Source organism: Zosterops lateralis (genome assembly GCF_965231275.1).
Source record: "Zosterops lateralis genome assembly, chromosome: 4".
Classification (NCBI taxonomy): domain Eukaryota; kingdom Metazoa; phylum Chordata; class Aves; order Passeriformes; family Zosteropidae; genus Zosterops; species Zosterops lateralis.
The window spans coordinates 19,650,945-19,673,481 of NC_139765.1; the positions used below are offsets into that span (position 1 = coordinate 19,650,945).

A 22,537-nucleotide genomic window follows, 5' to 3' on the forward strand; every position below is an offset into this window, starting at 1 on the left:
CTAACAGTTTTATATAGCGTTTGAACTTAAGGAAGTGTAGTATGTGCACTGCTAAGAGGGCCATGTGTTCTCTTGAAAAGTAGATGATTTTTGACTCATTGTACAGATATAATTTGCAGACTAACTAATCATTACCTCTAGAGAATTAAAATGTAAATGAGTATACGGTTCTGATACTTTTGGGAAGGTGAGTTATTATTTTGAGGACTGAAGATTTAAAATATTTCTCTTGCAAGATTTAAAGTTTTGGAAAGAAATAAGAAAATCTTCATAATGTTTTTACTTGAAACAAGCAACATTCTCTGTTTCCTTCCCCAGAGATATGCAGTCATATTATGTTTTTGTGAGCTCATGGATGACAAAAATGGAATCTATCTTGTCCAAGGAGCAACGCACGACAAAGTTTTCTGAAGATCTTTCTAACCGCTGCAATGTCTTCATCCAGGTGTGCAATCTTTTAATGTGGTGACGCAGCAAACTGATTTTGTGGTGCAAGTTGTTGAACATAAAAAGAAATTACAGGAGTTCTGTGATCACTGGTGTGTTATTTCACAGTTTTGGAATTCTTATAAAGAATTTCAAATTCTTTTAATGCCCAGTACTCTTCCAAGTAAATCTGTAAAAGGTCTTTTGATAAAGAGTGTGGGGAAAGGAAATCTGACTAAATATTCAGTGACTAGAATTTTGGATATTTCTCTTGACATAGAAAATCAAGAAAGTTTCATCTTCTCTGTAGTAAAGGTTTTGGGTTTCTTTCCTTTTGAGTCATGAGGTACTTACAGTTCAGGACTGAATTAATGTTTATTTAGTTTTATTTAGGCCAGTACATCCTCCCAGTAAAGATTTTGTGTTATTTCATTATACCTTGCCTAGTGATGGTACTTTGCAAGAATCTTACTACATTACGAGACAGCTGGTTTTCTTTTGGCCTACTAACAGCATGTAGTCTTAATGTAAGATTCATCTTATTTCTGAATTTATTTTTTGCTACTTTTTATAAGTATCTATCTACCTGACAGAAATTTGGTGAAAATAGGTGTGTGAAAGAAGCATGATCCTGAATCTTCTTTAGCTAAAGATAGGCATGTACTAGGATCTGTGGTTTTTACATTTGAATTAGTTGCAGTGGACTTAAGAATTTTCTCCATACTGAATTGAGTTTCCTACACCACTTACTGTCTTTTCCTAGTATCTTTTTCTTCTTTTTATTGTTACTATTTTTTCTTTGAAGTAAGTTTAATAATTGTCATGTTGTATATAATCAACATTGTATTTAAAATCTTAGCATATACTGATGTAGAAATGATTGGTATCTTTATTGTGGGATGGACATCTCCATTTAAAAGTGTAAAACTGTGTAAATACTGTCAGTGTATTTGTTTCATAGAATCTGGAAAGTTTAGATTGTTTTTGTGATGGGATGTTTTTTAGGGAGATGGGAATTGTTTGATGGGTTGGTTTACAATAGACTGAAATTATGAGACCTTTGAGGCTCTGTGATTATTTAACTCACTAACCTGTGTTTAATTGGTATGGCTTTAGAAGAGGTTAATCAGATGATCTAATGACTCATAGGTAGTTTCATAGTGTGCTAATAGAAGGGTCTCATTCATCTTTGGGATCCCAGGCTTGCTTAGTGTAGTGAAGTGGTAGGCTCTCTGTTCTGCAGGGGCAAAGGCCAGCTGTCTGTCACGTATGGAACAAAACAGAGAGCACTTACTTTATTGACACGTGGAAATATTGATTAATAATTTTTTCTTCCCCTTGTATTCATTGTATTTTTAGGGTTTTCTTTATGCATACAGTCTTAGCACCATCATTAAAACTACAATGAACCTTTACATGTCAATGCAAAAACCTATGACCAAAACTTCAGTAAAAGCCTTGTGCAGACTTGTGGAACTTCTGAAGGTAGGTCACTGGATGACAATTTTTTATTTCATGTAGGAATTTCAGAGAGCATTGACCCAACTTCCCATATTAAAAAAACCCAAAAAAACAAAAAACTGTGATGGGAAGTATTTTTGCATGCATGAGTTTTTGTTTGAGAGTGTTTTGGTTAGAGAATAGATTTGGAAGGCTAGGACTTGATTTGTTTGTTTGTTTAGTTTTTTTTTTTGTTGTTGTTGTTTTTTTGTGTGTGTGTTTTTTTTTTTTTTTTTTTTTTTTTTTTTTTTTTTTTTTTTTTTTTTTTTTTTTTTTTTTTTTTTGTTTTGTTTTTAATAGCTTCTAACTGGTTTCCTCAGTTGATGTGACAGAATAGTTGAGGTTGGAGGAGATCTCTGGAGATCACTGGTCCAGCGTATCCCTGCTCAAGCAGAGACACCTAGAGCCAGTTGTCCAGAACTGTGTTCAGATGATTTTGAATATCTCCAAGAGTGGAGACCCCACAACCTTTCTGGGCAACCAGGCTGTGACAATGCTTGGTTAATCTTGTAGTAAGAAAGTGTTTCCTGATGTTCACAGGGAAACTCCTATGTTTCAGTTTGTGCTCACAGCCCCTTGTTCTGTTACTGGGCACCTCTAACAAGAGCCTGGCTCCATCTTCTTTGCACCCTACCTCCAAGTAATTATGTACATTGATAAGATCCCCCTCCAAGCCTTCTCTTCTCTGGCTGAACGGTACCAGCTCTCTCACCTTTCCTCATATGTGAGATGCTTCAGTCTGTGAATTGCCTTCATGGCTCTTGGCTGGACTCTCTCCAGTGCGTCCATGTCTCTCTTGTACTGAGGAGCCCAGAACTAGACTGGGGACTCCAGATGTGGCCTCACCAGTGCTGAATAGGGTGAAAGGTCACCTCCCTTGAGCTGCCAGCCAAGTGTTGTCCAGTGAAGCTAAAGCTACTATTGCCATCTTTGGGACAAGGGTACATTGCTGCTTTGCACTCAACCTGCTGTTCACCAGGACTCCCTGGGTCCTTTATTTCCAAGCTGCTTTCCAGTTGGATGATTCCTGGTATATACTGGTGTATGGGAGATTGTTCCTCCCCAGACGTGGCACTTCACATTTCTCCTGGTATTTTTTCCAAGAGGAAGATACTCTTTTTCAGGATAACTTCAGAAAGCAGTGGTGAACAAAACTGAAAAAACCCAAACCAAAATACAAAACTTAGATCAGTCCTGAAACTTTTTATGCTCCTAAATAGTTTGATTTTCTTGGTTTCTAAGGGTTAATTGTAACTTCTAGTCACAGCACGTTACAAAATGGAAAGAGTCTGTATCTGCAGTGTGGATGAGTCACAGGGCATAAAGCCAGATTGTAAAGGCAGCAGTTTTGGTAACTACTTGAACTAATGTGTTTTGGGATTGACTTCAGGCAATAGAACATATGTTTTACCGAAGAAGCATGGTTGTGGCAGACTCTGTGACACACATCACTCAGCATCTGCAGTATCAGGCTCTTCACTCTATCTCCATGGCCAAGGTATGTAATCCAAGTTCTAATAATTAATCTCCCAATCTAAGTATTTTTAAAAATATTAAGTTTAAAATAAAGTATTTTTAATATTTTTTCAAAATCTGTAGTGTCATGCTCTATTATGAGCAATCCAGAGATATATAAGCTTTCCAGTAATTCTGAGCTTTTTCCTAGAAACTGTAAAGCATAGATGGCTACCTGGTTTTTGACCAAGAATGGTTCCCCTCTTCCTCTAAACTGCATCTCTTGTCATCTTCTACTTGTGTTCTTTTTAGATTTTATTTCTAGTGAATTTTCACAAACTGACCTTTGCTTACCTCTTTTCTGATGCACGTTCCTAAAGCAGTCTGTTGCAGGTCCAAGCAAACAGGCTGTTATTTAAATCTTTGCCTTCTTGGCAAAATAGCAGTACACGATGGCTTACAGGAGCCTACTGTGGGCATAAATTTGCTGTTTCACTGTGGGATAAAATGGCTTCTTTTGCTTGTCAAACCTAGAATTTCAGAATTTAGGGGAAAGGGGAGAATGAGACTGTAGTATGCCTGTTCTGATGTATTACAAATTGGTTTTATTCTTCCATCACATTCAGCAGCAGAGTTGCAAAGGATGTATGCTATTGTTACTGCTGCAGCTATTAAATTTCTTTTTTATTGGCTGTAATCTCAATTTATGTATCTGCCATCTCTATATTTTCTAGGGCAAGCAAAAAGAATAGTTGAACTTATAAAAAAATTATATATATATATAGCAGTAGTAGCACAAGCTGAAGAGGTTCCAAACTTCAAAGTCACTAAGAAAAACTGTATATCTTCAAACACTTCACATAGATACACAGATAGATAACTTTCATAAACTTCTCAAATTATATCTGTAATTACATTATAATTACTTTTAAATGAATAAAAATATGCCAAAACTTTTCTATTGAAGGATATTGAAAAAAACATGTGAACAGTTCTTGATATTTTGACTACTTATCAGGAAATATGTAAGAAGGCAAATGTTGGTAAATAGAAGGATCCATTAGTATGACTTGTGTTCATGTTGGCTGCACATACTGTAAGAGTATAGAATGAATTGGCAGAGTAAGTGAATCTGCATTCAGTTAATTCTGTTCACTAAACATAACTTGTTTGCAGAAATATTCAATTTATGACAAGTCCACGAGCTTTGGGAAGAAGCAGTAAGCTATTACCTTTGGGCTTAGATAACTTTTCTGTGGATTTCTGTGTCTTTTTGTCATCAAGAAAAGGGTAATTTCTGATAAGAAGTACAGTGAGCAGCGCCTGGATGTCCTCTCTGCTTTGGTGTTGGCTGAGAATACCCTCAATGGGCCAAGTACAAAACAGAGGCGACTGATTGTTTCCCTTGCACTGAGTGTGGGAACACAGATGGTAAGATTGCTCCAGCCCTTCATTTGTTTGGTGGAGTGTGTTATGAAAAAATATCAGCTTGTGATCTCATGTTTATTTCTTTTTTCTTCATTTCTACAGAAAACATTTAAAGATGAAGAACTTATTCCCCTCCAGTTAGTTCTGAAAAAACTGGACTTGATCAGTGAACTTACAGAGAGGTAAGCAGTGACAGCAGTATATAGAAGGTAGCATAGGGTCTTAGGGGAACTGGATCCTCACTGTTTGAATGGCAAAATCTGGTCTCTGCGTGCTGGTGGTGTTTTTTGCGTATTTTGTAGACCAGGAATGGATAGAAAGAACTCCAGAATTAAGCCAGAAGCTCAGGTATCTTTGGGCAAGTCATATTTCACCTGACAGTTGATTGTTTAGAAATTCTGTCAGTTTCTTGGATGACATGGTTTTATGATAAGCTGAAGTGTTCCCCTTAACCCAACCCCCAAATTTCTGTGTTAGTACCAGTCTGTTTGGGAGATTGGGCAGCTGTTTACATGTGAACCATGTTTTACTGCTGCTGTAGTTTCAGTGCACACTCAAGTTACATCATGCTGGCCATTTGTAAGCCAGGTGAATATCTAGGTTCCATGCAGTTTTTAGGAGAGAGACAAACACCTTTAGTGATTGACTCATGAGATACAACTGTCTGCATTTATCCCAGGATTTTATCAGGAGAGGCCTGTTTCTCCTTTGACTTACAGGAGAAAATTAGAATATATGTTTGATCTCTAGACTACTAATTGGATGTAATAAGAAAACAGTTATTTAGGACTTTGCTGAAATGTAAGATTTAAGTCTTTCAGACACTGAGTAAACCTTTACTCTAAAGCAGGTACCTTTTATTTATAAACAGGCTAGTGGAAAAAGAAAAAAAAATGTTCTTTAATAAAGAACTTTCTTCTGAAGGTCAGAGCATCTAGAACATTAAAATAATGGTGTAAAACTTAGGCTTGAAATGCACTTGTCTTTAGTTTAAACACACTTACTGTGTTAGAAGAATGTTTCTTCCAAATCTGTGTCTAACAATTAGTCTTTTATTCCAGAGTTCGAGCACAATGCGACTGTTGTTTCTTATACTGGCATCGAGCCGTCTTTCCAATCTATTTAGATGATGTCTATGAAAATGCAGTGGATTCTGCTAGACTACATGTAAGTAATAATGTTACAACTTACTAACTGTTGTGACAGATTCAGATGAAGAGATGATAAACCTTAGACTGAAGCTCTTAAAGGAAAAGCTCAAAAAGCAAATTCCTGACTACTACTGAGTCAGAAATTTCTTCTCATTCTGGAGGATATAAAAGCAATCTTTGCTCTAAATTTATCTATTAGATTTCTTTAAAAAAATCTTGGGTTGCTATTGTTAACTCTGTGTCTGTCTCTTTGTTCCTCTCTCTGTTCTAATTTGAAACGAACACTTGCTAGACTTGAACATTAAAAGCCTTTGTTACTCTTTGTGGTTACATATTTCTAAAGCAGATATCACTGTGTTCAGTGATTCTGTGTTGGATAGTTGTCCTGTAGCTTTTTCCATCCCTCATCTCCTCTCCCCTTGTTGAAGTACTGTGTACTTGCTGCAGATGTGAATCATGCTTTGGCATGATAATCCTGATAAACATCTGTTCGAGGGTTGTACGGTACTGAAATGAATAAACTACAAATAATTTTGGATGAAATAGCTAATAATTAGGATCTTCCAATCAGTAGCAAATAATACCTCAGATTAAGGACAGGACACTTCAGTAGTGTTTATGGAGTCCATTTTTAATAAAAAATAGGAAGGGTAGGGATTCTGATTCTTGTTAGATTTGAACACTATTTTTAGTTACTGTCAACATCTGTCTGTTAATATTATATATTTTTAATAAGTATATGTTTAGTGCACTACGGGACTGTGTACCTGCTATGATGCATGCAAGGCACTTGGAATCTTATGAGGTGCTTCTGGAATGCTATGACAAAGAAATCATGGAAGTGCTCAATGAGGTAATTTGTTGTGGTTGGGAATTAGACACACCACTGTGCTTCAAATACCTTTAGCTCCGATTAGCATCTATTGTAGGAAATCTGATATGATCTGTAGAATTAGCACAGAGAACTTCAGTGTGAACAATTTAAATAAATAAAGTGTTTGGTTTGACTGGCAATTTTGGTTAAGCCTTGTTTTTAATGTTATCTGTGTTGGCTGGGAACATGAAAATACTGCACTCTAAATTATGTAAATTAACAAAACCTCATTACAGATTTGACTGTGCAGACAGAGGAGTGCTTTTTGTTAGATTAACCTCTGTTCAGATGAATGCCTAAAATAAATGCTTAGTGTGTATGCGTGGCTTTTAGTAGTGAAGGGTCTGCAAATACAGATGGCTTCTTGACTGAATTATTCTTTAGAATTATGAAGGAGGTTTGACAAAGAAAAAAGCAAATTTGGATTTCCTGAGTCTTAGTTTTTAACCTTTGAACTATACTTTTTATTTGACTATTTCAAGACAAAACATTACATATTGTTCAGAAAGTCAGACCAAATTTCTCTTCCTCACTGAATTTGTTCTTACTGTTTAGATAGAAAGCTCTATAAGCTTAGTTCCCCTTAAAATGAGAGGTGAGGATACTTGAGTATAAGTTGTGTTAAACTCCCTTGTGGAAGTTTAAGTTATGTAAAAAATGGCATTAGGTAGGTAAACCTTTACGTTTTCTGAGCTGTGTGAGCTTGCTATTGTGTACTAGAACAAGAACACAGGAAATCAGTATCTTTCTGGTTCCCTTGTGTGACCCTACCAAAGCAAAGCTTTCTTCACTAGTTTAATCAGTCTTATGCGTATCTGTGGAGGGAAACGTGGATTCTGCTAACAGAGCATTGTAGATGGACACTGAACATGACTTGGGTTTTTTTTTGTGGTTTGTTTTTTTGTGTGTTTGTTTGGGATTTTGGTGGGTTTTCCTTATTTTTTTTTAAACTTCCTTAAATAGTACTTGCTGGACAAATTGTGTAAAGAGATAGAAAAGGACCTGCGTTTATCAGTTCACACACACTTGAAGCTGGATGACAGAAACCCCTTCAGAGTTGGCATGAAGGACCTGGCTCACTTCTTCTGTCTGAACCCAATACGTTTTTTCAATCGGTTCATTGACATAAAAGGTGAGAAGTTATACATTTGCTTGATTCTGTTATTTTCATCTCTTATACTTCAGCTTTGTGTATCTTTTCACTTCTTTCCACACTTTCCTAACTAAATAGATAGCATTATTTTAGTTCATCCTTTGTGTTCACAGCTTATGTAACTCATTATTTGGACAAGACCTTCTACAACTTAACGACCGTAGCTCTTCACGACTGGGCCACCTACAGTGAGATGAGAAATTTGGCAACCCAGCGCTATGGTTTAAGTATGACTGAGGCTCATCTTCCCAGCCAGACTCTGGAGCAGGTACAGTGCCCACAGCACAGGAATAGAATTTGAACCATTCCACTGTCATATGACTGAGTCACTGAAATTAAAGTATCCAAGAGCAGAGAACTGTTTGGAAAAAGTGACCTTTAATTTCTGTTTGAATTGTGAGGCAGGATCTTTATCTGTCTTTGGAGATCACTGATATCAGTTAATATCATGTTGGACTTTTCATTTTTTTCACATAATGAAATGGATTGAGTATGCAAAGTCGGAGAATGCTTTCTTGAAAATTCAGCGTCAACAATTTGACAAGCAGTAGATCCAGACAGCTGTTACAAGTCTGCAATGACCTTTGAGTGGGTCTTTTCCCCTGGTTTATTGCTGGCTTTTCAGCAGATTCTTCTTAGTGATCATCAAAAGAAACTATTTCACAGGCTGGATGGAGAGGACTTTGGGACACCTGTGAATTAGATTCTAGGAGAGTGACTTAGAGCCTCCTAAAAGCTGCTAAACATAGTGACATTCAGAATAAAGTTGTAGTGTCATCAAGTTAATGGTGAAGATATTCACTGTTACAGGGTCTACAGATTGCGCAGTTCTGAAGACTTTCCTTCAAGAGTTTTAATATCTTGGATATTTTTGGCAGTTTGCTTCATTCCCTCATTTGGGTTAACATATTGGTGAAAGCTCTTAGAAATATAGCCCCTTTTTTCTTAATGTTCATGATGACTGTGTCTTCCTAAGTTGAAAGAGGGCATAGAACTGAGAACTTCAGCTGTTTTATTGGCACAAAAGGGCTGTAGGTCAGTTTCTGTTTCCAGCTTTGGTTTTTTATTTGCCATATTTTATCTCCACCTGCCTCTGCCTCCAGTTATATCTTCTGAGGGCAGCGACCTTCCCCAGCGAGTTGTCTCGAGTAAGGCAGCCTCAGCCCAGGTGGCGCAGGACACCTCAGTGGATTTCAGCTCTTTTGTGAAGTCCAAGACGGTCAGTCCGGACAAGGCTCTAGCTGTTGGAGGCTGCTCTTCCTGGGGGGGTGATCCCAAGCGGCACAGAAGGAAATGCGGGAGCCAGGGATGGTCTCCAGAAGGCTTCTTTATTCCAGCACTGCCGACAAACCGAAGACCCTAAAGGGCTCGGCTGTCAGCGTTTTATGCACCTACCAAAGGGGTTGGGGTTTTACCAACAACCAATGGGGTTAGAAACTGAGGAAACGGACCAATCAGGGAGAACATTAATAAACAAATTAAGGGATTGAAACTTGGACCAATCAAGGGAAGGATACAGAAGTGACCAACCAGGGAACAGAACTGGGGTAGCCAATCCATAGCTGGGGGGTGCTCATGCACTGTCTGCTCTCCAAGGGAGGGCAGGGTGCATGACTCTTTCAATGTCCTCTTCGGAGGCAGGGGCCTCCACAATATTTCATCAACACATTGTTAGAAAGAATTAAACAATTTCACAACGTTGGTTTCATAACATTCATTCTGGCATGAGGTCCCCGGCACAACTGTAAAGAGAGTATATAAATTAAATACCATCATCTCTAGGCACAGTGATAATTAAGGGACTCCTTAGGGGAAAAAGTGTAAACAATTGTAAAATTTATATTGCAAATAGCAAATCTCAGTCTTTTATACCAGTTGGGTTAACAATATTGAAAATTAGCTAGTTGCTTATTTCTCTGTAGATATCTCTATGTAGGAATCTCTGTGGCAAGATTCTATATTTTAGATTCTGAAAACAGATAGATCTCAATTTTTTTAATTGTTTAATTGTGCCTTGTGGAATAGGCTGGAAGATTCCTTACTTTCAGGAAAAGCTGGAAAAAAAAAAAGACAGGAGTGCAAATGTTCAAACATGAGCTGAGCTGCTTTTTTCTCCTCAGAACATTTTCTTACAGATGCCGAACAAAAATTAGTAAGAGGTTCTTAATTTTGTAAAGGAAAACGTTGCTTTCTAAAATACCTTCAAATAACTGCAGAAACAGTATTTCTGCACCATAGCTGTTAGATGTGTCAGTAGTTCTTGAGAAGTTTTATCATAGTAATTCTCAATAACTAATATTGTTTCAGGGTCTGGATGTTTTGGAAATCATGAGAAATATTCATGTTTTTGTATCCCGCTACCTCTACAACCTGAATAATCAGGTAAGGTATATCCCACACTTTTCCTGGAATTTGGCTCCAATTTGAAGGGATTGTGAAATTCAGAGTGGAGTACGTGTAAGAAAAGCCCAGGCTGAACATGCATAGTGAGAGGCTATAAAATAGTATTGGTGCTCTAGAAAAACATCTTGGGGGATGCTGTGACTTGGTCTTGGAGAATGTTGTGTAGCATATCTTGGATATGTTATGCCAGTAGGATAACTGCCTGTCAATTTTCTAGTGAAGCTAGAAGGCACCAAGGATAATTGACTGTTCTGTAAGAATGTATTAAGTATGTAATTTTTGAGCTTGGAAAATGTGTATCTGAAAACGGGTTACTGGAAAAATGAAGTAGTGAATGAGGTGGAGAACATAGACAGGGAACAAACCTTTGGGGTTTCTCACCATATGAGAATGAGGGGCCCACTACAAAAATGAGTGGCTTCCTGCAAGAAGTGCTTTTTTTCATAGCTTATAGTTCATTAGTGGAATTCATTGCTGTGGTATATGAGAGGTCAAAGTGCAAACAGGTGCCAAAAGAGTTTTGACTACTTAATGTAGGATATAATCTCAAATACGGGAGGATATAATCTCAAATATGAGAGTCTTTAGTGCAACATCTGCCTTCAAATTGTTGAATCACAGCTGTGTAGAAATTGGAAGAATTTACCAGATAAAGTTCATTGGATCCATGCTGTATTTTCTTGGTTTTTCCCTAATCACCAGTTATCAGCTGCTCTCAGAAATAGGATATAGGCTATTTAGATCAATAATTTATCGCAGAATGAGTTTTGGGTAATTTCCTTTATTTTTCTTTTCCTGCCCCCAGATCTTCACTGAAAGAACAAGTAATAACAAACACTTGAACACCATCAATATCCGGCACATCGCTAATTCAATTCGAACTCATGGAACAGGAATCATGAACACAACAGTGAGTATCTTTTGCAATGCTGCTGTTGGATTATTTGTTTGTGATTGTGCCCAAAAACCTCCTCCTTGCATCTCCTAATACTTTGTTTGGTTAGGCAGTTTTAACAATGCAGTAATAATGTTCTGTGTGAATTAATAAAACAAATCAGTTCTTGGATGTGGCACAAATCAATATCACAATCTTTTGAGTGTTATCACTTCCAGTTACATAAATATTAAGGAATAGATCTAAAACCACATCAGAAGAGAGATAGATGTTCTGATTGAACTATTCTGGACAGTATGCCCTGATTTTCACCTTATTGACACTTAGTAGACAGATACTTTTGCTGCAGTTAAAGCAAATCTTGAAAAAATACAATTTTTTAAAAAAGTTTTTCTTGTAATTGTCATGCTTAAGAAATATCATCTTTTCGATTTGCAAAATAAAGCCACAGACCTCTGATCACTTGTTGGAAAATTGGATTCTTACTGCAAGGCTTTTGATGATGTCTGAGGTGTAGGTGGCCATTTTAACCAGCCAAAGGTATTTGCCTCTTTGCAAGGTAAATGCAAAGAGGTACACTGTTTCTGCTGCTGCTGGAATTTATCATTGGGATTTTCAAGTTTGGATAGAGTGATACAGGTGTTTTCAGGTGAGTGCTTTCCAGTCTGCTGGTTAAGTTCCAAAGTTCCACCTTGTTGCTGTTTCCTTTTGTCTATTCTTCTGGCTTGATTAAAAAAAAAAAAGAGAAAGAACTTGCTGAAAATACTGAATCCACTCTCAAGCCATTATTTTAGAAGTCGAAATTACTAAAAATTACTAAAGTTTTAATGGTTTCTTTCACTTTTCTTCGGAGAGTGGGGACTGTCTCAAAAAATGCTGCTACTCGCATTATATTTTGGCGATGTAGGTTTATTCACTTCTGATTGTGAGCTATTTTTGCAGATGTGAAAAGTATTGAGATATGTAGGGTAGAAGTTTCTGCCTTATGAGAAGGTACTTTAGAAAACTTTGAGGAAGTGAAAAAGTTGTGTCAGGAGGCTTTGCAGGTTCTACAGACTGAGGAAGTTGATCATGCCTGCCTGATTCAACTTGATGTTTGTATTGTTTCAAAAAGGCGGTTACAGGATATTCCAGGTAAACTAATGGCTGTGTAGGGCAGGTGATCAACTGAAATACTGACCTTGTCCCTTGGTGCCTCTGCCTTTCCTGGAAGAGAGTGGGCCTTCCAGGAGAATGTTTTTTCATTTTTCCTTATTCTTTTAAAACAGTGAAATTAAAGTTGAGAACTTGCATTAGAAGTTACTCAGGCATGTGGTGAAAGCAGGGTGTTAGATGTCTTTGGTACTTTGCTAACTTTCTTGATTTGACTGTTTTTTTTTCTTTTTGCCTTCTAGGTAAATTTCACTTACCAGTTCTTGAGGAAAAAGTTTTACATTTTTAGCCAGTTCATGTATGATGAACATATCAAATCCAGACTTATCAAAGACATCAGATTCTTCAGGGAAGTCAAGGATCAAAATGATCACAAGGTATAGTAGTTTTTGGAGGCTCAAGAGTAATTTGCTAAAAGTGCTACTTCCATGTGACTGAAGGTGCACCAAAACATAACACTCCTATTATTTAAATGTCCCCAGATAAAGGGACAACTTTTGTCCTGGCAAAATGGAGTGTTACCAGTGACTGTATTCAGGAGGGCTTTGTTTCATTCTGTCTGCTCTGTAATTGCCTAAATCATTTTCTCAGTGACTTAAGGATGATTTGATGGAGTTGTTGTCTATTGGAGGTTCTAGACTTCTTGTTCAACTCATGCATAACAGTTTTTAGTTTTGCATAATAAGCTTACTTGAATAGAATCCAAAATTATGTGCTCATTCCAGTGTGTCAGGATTTGGGAATGAGGGTCTGGTTTTCCATGCTAGAAGATTGTCCCAAAAATGGGAGAGATAATGTATTTTAGTAAGATAAACTGCTAGCTTCTTTGCATGTCATGTGCTTATTTGTTGTAGGAATACTTTCTTTTTCACAGTAAAACTATTTCACTTCTCAACTTGCAGAAGCGACTCAGTTAAATTACTCTTGTGAACTAATACAGACAAGCAGGTATATAATTTATAAAAGATAAAACTGTAAATGTAGCATAAAACTACATTACAAATAGAAATTTATTGATGTGATGAAAAGTTTTTTTTTCTAAGGGTAGGTAATTACTACAATTAATTTTAATTTTTTTTTCTAGTATCCCTTTGAAAGAGCAGATAAATTCAACCATGGCATCAGAAAACTCGGAATAACCCCAGATGGCCAGAGCTATCTTGACCAGTTCAGACAACTCATAAGTCAAATTGGTATGAAATGCTATCTAACATGTTATATGCTATCTAAATGTTATTAAATGGAAGAGATCTTTGTCACTTAGTAACTGATCTTTTAGCTCAGTCTAAAGCTAGATTTAATTCCAGTCAGATGGAAAATACAAGCTAAGTACATGCTCTCATCTAATTACACAGAAATGGCCTTTGTATGTCTTAATCTAAAATACAGTTATAGCTTGCATAGATTTCTGTTCCGTTTTCAGTTTTCTTCTTTGTTATGGAACTGATTTTTATCCTTGTTGAGTGAATCTCCTAGTAAAAAATTATTAGTGCTGAGTTCGAATGTTTCAAAAATTGGCCATGTATCAGCTGAAGTATCCTTGAATGATGCATCATGTGACAATTATATTATCAGCACTGATGCTGTAAATGTGCAGAACTGATCTGAACTTACAAGTGTTTATTGTGCCCAGTGAAAAGAGTTTGGATGAAAGTGAACAAAACCTTGCTTGATGACACATTTTTGTTTTATTTCTCTACATAGGCTTTTGATAGCAGGGTTAAATTGAACCCTTTTTAACTTGACTTTCAGAGCCAAGTTCTGTGCCAGAACTACATGGCAACTTTAATGTACGTTTCAGAGCCTATAGGAGCTATGAAGTGTGTGTGTATTTAGGTACTTGCTTTAATAAAATTGCTTCCTTGTTTTTTCTTGTTTTTAAAGGCAATGCTATGGGTTATGTAAGAATGATAAGATCTGGTGGACTTCACTGCTGCAGTAGTGCCATTAGGTATTTCCACAAATATTTCATTTTTCTCTTTGCTCATTCTCTTCCCCTTGCTCTCTATTTTTGCTGATATTCCCTGTGCCCTAACCTATTCCCCATAAATTTTGAAAAGCTCCATTTATTTGCTTTCATTTAAGTGGAATTATTGAAGACAGTGCTGGGATTCAGCACTGGACAATCATGGGCATAAATAAAGTAAAACAAATTCTATGGAAAAACATGGCAAAAGAGTTAATAGAATATACACATTAGTAAGACATCAGTCCATAAATCAACAATATGTGATGTTAAATAATTTCAAGGGTGCATTAAGGAAAAATAATACAAACCTTGAGGATCTTGGAAAACACATTCCCTGTTCCTTTAATACTTCTTTCTGTATACATTTTGTCCATGTTTATGAAAGGTCATTAAAACATAGTAACTTTTGCTTAATAAGAAATAGTTGGTTTTCTTGCAAATAATAGTAAGTTAGAGTTACCAAGAGCATCAAGTGCTAGAGAGAGGAGATGATAGCCCAGTAAAAACAGAAGTACATATAATGATGTCCGTATTTAGAAATGAGGTTAACAATGCCTGGATGAAAATGTATGACAGATATGACATAATTTGAGCTAAGTAGTTCAAGCTCAGGAGATTAAATTAAGTAAATTATAAATTAGGGTAGATACTTCAATGAATACAGACAGTTGAGCATAATCATAACAAACAGTAAGTTTTCAGGTTTGTTCCTGATCTGGAAGATATTGTTAACTTTGAAGAACTGGTGAAAGAAGAAGGACTCTCAGAAGAAACACAAAAAGCAGCAAGGTACACGAACATCATGATTTTGAGGTCTTGGGTAGGGGTGGAATGAGAGAATTGTCATTTTATGTTCATAAATGCAGGTATTAGTTTTTTGTGAGTGTGCATTAAAAGTTCTGCTGCCTTTATGCAAAAATATTTGTTTCAAAACAAAGCAAATAGAAGCAGTTGCTTTCAAATCATGAAATAACATTGATAGTAATAGACCTAGAACCTGATTTCTTGAAGAAATCCTTGTTTAAAAGCTAACAAGCTTTCCTCACTGTGTGCCTGAGCTCTATTTTTAAAATTTTCAGGGTCTTAGATAAAAAAAGATGCAAGTATTCTATTCATAGATATTTTTTTTTGAGACAATTAAATCAAGAAACACTACTCAAATGGGCTGTAGAGGGAAGGTACTTTCCCAATCCTGGATTGTAGACGTAAGCAAAGGGCAAAGAGAGGGTTGTTGTCCCAAGAGGTGGGTAAGCAAAGGGATTTTCAGCAGAACCAGGTAACTCATTGCTCATCCCTTGCAGGCAGCTGGACTCTGTGCTCAGTGACCTGACGCGGAACTTTGCGGAGGGAACGGAGTACTTCAAAATGCTGGTGGATGTGTTTGCCCCCGAGTTCCGCAGCCCCAAGAACATGCACCTGCGGAACTTCTACATCATTGTGCCCCCCCTGGTGAGTGCTTGTATTACACCGGGGCACCTTCAAAAAGGTCTTGTCAGATCAGGACTGTGTTTAAGTGTTTTGTATTAGTCTGTGGTAGCACATATGACAATGCTTTGTGACATTTGTGCATCTCTTTGTGATTCCAAGACAGCCTTTCATTCTTTTAGACCCTCAATTTTGTAGAGCATTCAACCAGTTGCAAGGAGAAATTGAATAAGAAGAACAAAAGTGGAGCAGCTTTCACTGATGATGGGTTTGCCATGGGTAAGTTTCAGCATCGTCACTAGCCTTTGGGTAAGCCAACATAATGGACATTTTCAAGAAAAGTTTTGTTTATACTTTGTTCCCTTAATTAAAAATTCCATAATTTATTTGGATTTGTCTTTGCTTCAGCAAAATGGATTTGAGGGTTATGGTTGTGTTCAGAATTTCCTAAACATGGAATAGCTCTGTATGGGAGCAGGATTTTTTAACATATATTGGTGCTTCCAAATTTCTTTCCAAGCTTGTAGTTCTCATCCAGATGAGAAGAAATACAAGTATTTGGAGAAGTGTTTTTTTTTAAAAATTGAAGCTTGTTCTTTGTTGTGATTTTTCCTGATAGATTAGTTGGAAGTTAAAAATAGTTTAAATTATATCTGCATGGAATTATCAGCTTAAGATTATCCATTAAAGATACTCACAAAATGTTTTACAAATTGCATGTTGACTTTAGTACGTGGTTTGTTAATGACCAGGTGTGGCTTACATCCTGAAACTTTTGGATCAGTATCAGGAGTTTGATTCTCTACACTGGTTCCAGTCTGTTAGAGAGAAGTATGTGAAGGAAATAAGAGGAGTAACTAAGCAACAGAATGTGCAGTCCACTAATCAAGATGAAAAACTACTACAGACTATGAACCTTACCCACAAGCGACTGGAAGTTTGTTTACAGGTACAGCATGGGCCTGGTTAAATGTTCTGGTAACAATTTCTGTTCTGTATTGGGTTCAGCACTTACTCATCATAAATCATGTAACTGTGTTCTGGTGGAGCTCATTGAGAGCAAAATCCAGAGCATTGTCTACAACAACAGTGCAAAAAGAGCATAAAGACTTGAGGTATATGACCTGAAGGGAATGTCATTGGTTTTTGTGATATTTGAAGAGCTAATTCATTGGAATTCTTTGTCCCACAGAGTCTGAAGTCTAATGCAAGTAAACCATAAATGCTTAAATAGGAGAGAATGTATTTTGGTTAAACTTCTTATAACAAAGATTGCACATAACACTGGAACCCTCAGAGCTGCCTGTGTGTTAATTCTGAGCTGCTAAATTTAATGATGCATTAGCTATGCTAATGCATATGCTAAATGAGGAAAGGCGCATTTGAATTTTGAAGCACAGCAGCTCAGGTTTCATCTGTGGTGTGGTGCTTTCTCTCTCTTGACTGGAGAAGCCTATGGGACAGATCTATCAATGGCTATTTTTACAGCCCATGATTACATTCTGTATTTCTTATTGGAATAAATTAGGCCCTGTATGCCCTCAAGGTTCCCAGGAGTGTGCACTGCGTTTGGTCCTCTTTGTTAAAAAACCACATTGCTGAACCTTGTTCAGACACTGATAAAACTTGTGGTTGTTTAAATTATTGGCTTACATGATTTTCCATGATCAAGTTGCTGTAAGTTCTCACTGCTGCTACAAACCTAATTTTCAGCCTCAGCAGATCAGTGACAGATTTGTTGCAGTGATGCTTTGTTTAAGTTGTCCTTTAATATAATTTGACATTTGCTTTGTAAAATGCCTGTGAATAAGGTATGAAAAGAGGAAGATTTTCAAGAGCATTTAAATGATTTAGATACTGAAATCTAGGTGCCTAAGATGCTCATGGAAAATCCCATTGATATTTGTCTACAAATTTGTGATACACTGATGCTCCTCTTCTTTATATTTTCCCTTAGGAATTTGAACTCCTTTATTTCTCACTAAGTAGTGCAAGAATTTTTTTCAGAGCAGATAAAACTGCAGCAGAAGAAAGCCAGGAAAAGAAAGAAAAAGAAGGTGAGTGAATCCTATATGTAGAACATTTTGGCTAATGAGATTGTGTGCCTTAATTAGGGTTTCTTTCATAGCTGCTTTCTTGCTCATAGGTTGATTGAGTATTCCAGAGGGAGATTTATGTGGTCATGGGTGATAGAGACTCACCAAGAACAGCTCAAGTAGTCCTCCTTCTAAATAGGTGAATTTCAAGCTGGGCTTCAAAAGAAATACCACAACTGACAAAAAAAGCCTGGGACAGGGAGAATTGCATACTTGTAATATTAAATTCAGTAACTTCAGCATCGTACTTACCTCTTCAGTTATCAATGTTGACAATGACAACCTTAGGTGGTGTTAAATAAAGTGGTTTTCACCTGTACCAGCTGGTTTTCAACATACAATAGCAGATGATGCAGTCACTATAGATATAGATGTTTATGATATGCTTGGTCTCCCCTTGAATTCTATATTCAAAGGGTAAGATCTTAATCTGTGGTCTCTTGACTACGTAACACTGGTGTTTTGCATTTCTGTTCCTGGTTGTATATTCTCCCTCATGAATTCTGAAAGATTCTCTTGAGAAAATTTCTCTTGAGAAATTTCCAAAGAAATGAGAGGATCAAGATATAGAAATGCAGTTTGGTCACAAGTTATTTAGAAACTCAGGGAACAGTATATTAAAAACTGAATTGGTAAATAATTCTCCACTGTAGTTCTGACAAAGGCACAAGTGACCTGTGAGATTACAGTCACTGGAGAAAAAGATTAGTTTTCTTCTGCACTAAAAAAACAGTTTGTAAAGAAAAATTCTTTTAGCATGAATTTATATTTGATCAGATTCAGTGAAGTTGCCCTGATAAATCTTCAAAGCAAGGAAAAAAAATAACAAAAAAAAAACAAAACAAACAAACAAACAAACAAACAAAAAAAAAAACCAAAAAAAAAGAAAGAAAGAAAAAAAAGAACAAAAACCAACCAAACAAACAAAAAAACCCCAAAAAACCCCAAATCCCAAGAACTCCAGGCATTGTGGGAAGAACAGACACGGTGCTCTGGAGTCTGTAGGAGACCATTTTGGAGAACATCAGCTAGTTTTATTTTAGGTTAAATATTCTCTGTTGTGGTACCTGTTCAGTTCCCCAGGCAATGTGTTGTGCAGTGAGAAAAGGTGGAAATGCACAGCAGGGTGGAAAGCTTTGAACATGGTAATAATGTCTATGCCCTCTACCATGATATTTGAACTTAGGCCCTGAAAAATCTGTGAGCATTGTATATGTAATTTTTAGACAAGTACTGCTGATTGAAGAACCTTTCAAATACAAATTACAGGTACCCAAATACAAATTACTTCATAGGGCCAGGACTTCTTGTGCTGCAAGGTCAGGTTGCATATGCTGACCACAAAATACTGCATGAGGTGTTGCTGTGACATCAGCATCATATATATATATATGCTAAGATTTGAGAGGTTTTGTTTCAAATAGAGTGTTAAATGTGATCCATGCCTTTATTTTTTATTTTTGTAGAAGAATCTGGTAAATCAAGCAATGGAGATCTTTCCAACTCTACGCCTGCAGAGCCTGTTGTGAAATGACATGGCTGGTATGGGTGATGCTTACTCAAATAATTCATGTCCTTATCTTCACCAGTAACACTCTGTAGGGGTTAAAGCTGTAGATTTGATTTACTTACTCTGTTAAATCCAAGAGAAAATGTACAGTAGAATACTAGCATCCACTGAGGCTAGGTCTGTGTTTACTTGTATTTCCTGTAGAAACTCCTATTTTTCAGGAGTGCATTATTTACAGCACTTTCTTTAGATTGGAAATAATTTAATAAAATGTTGACCTTGGAGGTAGTTATTTGGAAGTACAGATGTGCAGATAAAAAATCCTTATTAATTTCTAGATGCATTCTTGCATCTATGTTGTAGCATTAAAAAAACCCCAAACTCATAGGCTGTTGGTCCAAGATTTGAACTGGCATCTCTTCAACCAGGAAAAAACTGAATCCAGGGTGCATCTGTTGTCCAAAAAATAATTGAGACATCTCATGGTGCAGTCCTGTTGCATTTAATGCAATCACAGATTACACTGTGGCTGTAACAGTGTATGTTGTCAATATATGTTAAATCTATAATACAAAATGGAAGTGCTTATTACTGTTTTATTCCAAACCTCGTTATTACTATAGACAGTATTTGTACTGTGGGAACTTAGGATCCTGTCAAACATTTATTTTCCCCTGTTTTTCCCCCTTATAAAAGAATGGGAAAATAAGAAAAAGTGAACATAACAAATTACTTCTCATTTCATACTGAAGGTCTGATTTGCATCCACAGAAGTAAGGAAATCCAAGAGCCAAGACCAGAACCACAATCAGCTCTTCCTTTTATGACCAGACACTGTGATGGGTGTCTGTAACTATTAAGTGATCTTACAGTTCATGAATATGTTGTGCCTAATTGCAAGTTTCAGCCTCAATTCTGTATTTCCTAGCCTTTGTAGGTCTGTTGTACCCTGTGTTGTTCATACAGTTTTACATGCCTGATTATTAACAATAATTGCACTGCAGGCTCAGAAGCTGCTGAACACTGTGAGAACTCTATATATAACATCTGTCCATGCCTGCAAGTAGAGGTTCTACATTTTGCAAGAGTTACTTGGATTCCTAACTTAAGTAGCTAGATTTAGCTTAAAAGAAAACATCACTTTTATTAAAATACACAGATGTGTTTTAATCTCCCAGAACATAACACCCTTCTAGTTCTTACAACCAGAATAAACTACTCCAGTCAGTCCAGCTGAAAACTACCCTTGGGGTTTTTTTGGCACTCTTAAACTGTATTTTTAGACCAAAATTGCTTTAATACTTGTTCTAATGGTTCAAATTGTTCCATCCACTCTTGGATCATTGGTTAAAACAATTCCTGATGTACTTTTGATTTGCTCTTTCCTGCCAGTCACTTCAACATTCAGACAGCAAGGATGAATGTTTTGTCAGAAACTGGAAAGACCAGACTGATACAAACGTTCCATTTGTTGATTCTGAGAACATGACACACAAGTTTCATGGACTGTTAAAATCAGCTGGGTTCATTAAAGTTCTTATTTTTAATTCATTATAACTGCCCTAAAGAATGCTGCATTACTTGCTTTTTTGCTTTTTTGCTTTGATACAGGGTTTTTTTTTTAAAATTTGTGTACACTTTTTTTGACTAAACTGTGCCCACACTGAATGCTCAGTAGCACTGCCAAGATCAGCATTCTTGCTGCTGCTTCCCATCCTGCTGCAGTTGCTGTGCACATCCTTCCACATTCCCATCTCTGCTGAAGTCAAGTAAGTTCATGGAGTGGAATGGCCAAATGCTGCATTTCCTTCTTCTGCAGCAATGGCAGAATCACCCATAGATGGTGTTCCTTTCGCCAGGATGGCCTTGCTAGGGAGCTGTGTACCGTCAAGACACAGCCCACACTCTAGTCTGCACTTGTATTTTCCCTTCTCCTTTTTTTTTTTTTTTTTTTTGTTTTCTTTTGGAAAGACATTATCTTGCTAAGGTAAGACTTTGCAGTTGAACATAACGTGAACTGAGCACTGTCTTCATGTATGGTGGTTAACAAATCCACGTGGTTCTGGTGATGGAAATTCCAGAGGAAAGACATAGCGTATTTTTATAGACAGCTGTTTAATCTGGGAGACCTGAATGTATACTCTTATGTGGCAAAAATATATACATACACAAATATGTACAGTGATAATAGAGCTATTATTGCTAATACAAGAATATAGAATGTGGTTTGTATTTCCTTTTTCTCTTTGTCATGTAGCAGCATAGACATGCAGAAAGATTTCTCTCATCTGAAATCCAAGGTGGGTCCTGGGTTCGGATATCACGTGTGACACTGAGTTACATTAAATCCTTTTTTCTCCCCTCAAGGATTATGGAAGGGGAGCAAAATTCATGCTGTAGTGCTACTACTCTTTCTGTTGCTTTTGGCCTCCTGTTGCAGTTACAGGAACCAAACGGACCCTAACTGGTTGTCTGGAGGTGAGACAATGGAGCTAAAACAAAAAATCCCCTAAACTAAACCAAATGTGCTCACTCAGAAATTCCCAGGGGTGACAGATGTGAGGATGATGAATTTGCTGCAGGGACATAAAACATGTCTAGGATATTTTTTCCTTCAGGACAGGGCTGGAAGAGGCTGAAGGCCAGGCTCTCAGCCCTAGTAGGCAGCTGCCACCATTGCCCTGAGGTGTTCAGCCTTGTGCCAAGGCTGCTGAAAGTGGTGGCAGCTGCTCTCCCAGGGGCTGTGGACACCCAGCTCCCGGTCAGCTCTGCCACCATGGGTTTGCATGGCCCCAGCAGCACTCAGCTGCTGCAAACTCCTCGTGCTGAAGGGCACACTTTGCAGGTCCTAATGCAGCCTGGAACCAGAAGGAAATTTGAGTTGTATCAGACATCCATCAACAGCTGTTTTCAGCTTCTCAGGTACAAAGGACCAAATGTAATACTTAATGTTTCTTAACTCATTGTACAAAAGGGTATTTTGTTACTCCAGTCTCTTTGGTTTGTGAGTAGAGAACATTATCTACCTAATACTGTGTTAATAAATGCAATTTTGAGAACCTCATTCCCAGTGTTTTCAGTAACACCAGTTCAATGGGTG

At 37.1% G+C, this 22,537-nt stretch overlaps 1 protein-coding gene across 3 annotated transcripts in view; it reads left to right on the forward strand.

Annotated features, from left to right (window-relative positions):
- WASHC4 (WASH complex subunit 4) overlaps positions 1-20,941 on the forward strand; it is a 38,682-nt gene extending 17,741 nt beyond the window's left edge. The window contains exons 14-34 of one of the 3 annotated variants that reach the window (XM_083860509.1): positions 319-445; positions 1,786-1,911; positions 3,317-3,424; positions 4,666-4,812; positions 4,912-4,991; positions 5,871-5,976; positions 6,697-6,813; positions 7,798-7,966; positions 8,101-8,255; positions 10,295-10,369; positions 11,196-11,300; positions 12,680-12,814; positions 13,522-13,630; positions 14,322-14,388; positions 15,109-15,195; positions 15,708-15,855; positions 16,014-16,110; positions 16,584-16,780; positions 17,789-17,888; positions 19,394-19,469; positions 20,830-20,941. In XM_083860509.1, coding sequence (XP_083716635.1) covers positions 319-445; positions 1,786-1,911; positions 3,317-3,424; positions 4,666-4,812; positions 4,912-4,991; positions 5,871-5,976; positions 6,697-6,813; positions 7,798-7,966; positions 8,101-8,255; positions 10,295-10,369; positions 11,196-11,300; positions 12,680-12,814; positions 13,522-13,630; positions 14,322-14,388; positions 15,109-15,195; positions 15,708-15,855; positions 16,014-16,110; positions 16,584-16,780; positions 17,789-17,888; positions 19,394-19,461 — 2,323 coding nt within the window. In that variant the 3' untranslated portion in view covers positions 19,462-19,469; positions 20,830-20,941. Of the gene's footprint in view, positions 1-318; positions 446-1,785; positions 1,912-3,316; positions 3,425-4,665; positions 4,813-4,911; positions 4,992-5,870; positions 5,977-6,696; positions 6,814-7,797; positions 7,967-8,100; positions 8,256-10,294; positions 10,370-11,195; positions 11,301-12,679; positions 12,815-13,521; positions 13,631-14,321; positions 14,389-15,108; positions 15,196-15,707; positions 15,856-16,013; positions 16,111-16,583; positions 16,781-17,788; positions 17,889-19,393; positions 19,470-20,189; positions 20,314-20,829 lie in introns of those variants that run through there. The other 2 variants (XM_083860510.1, XM_083860508.1) reach the window with 2 other exon arrangements.
- The last annotated feature ends 1,596 nt before the right edge of the window (positions 20,942-22,537 follow it).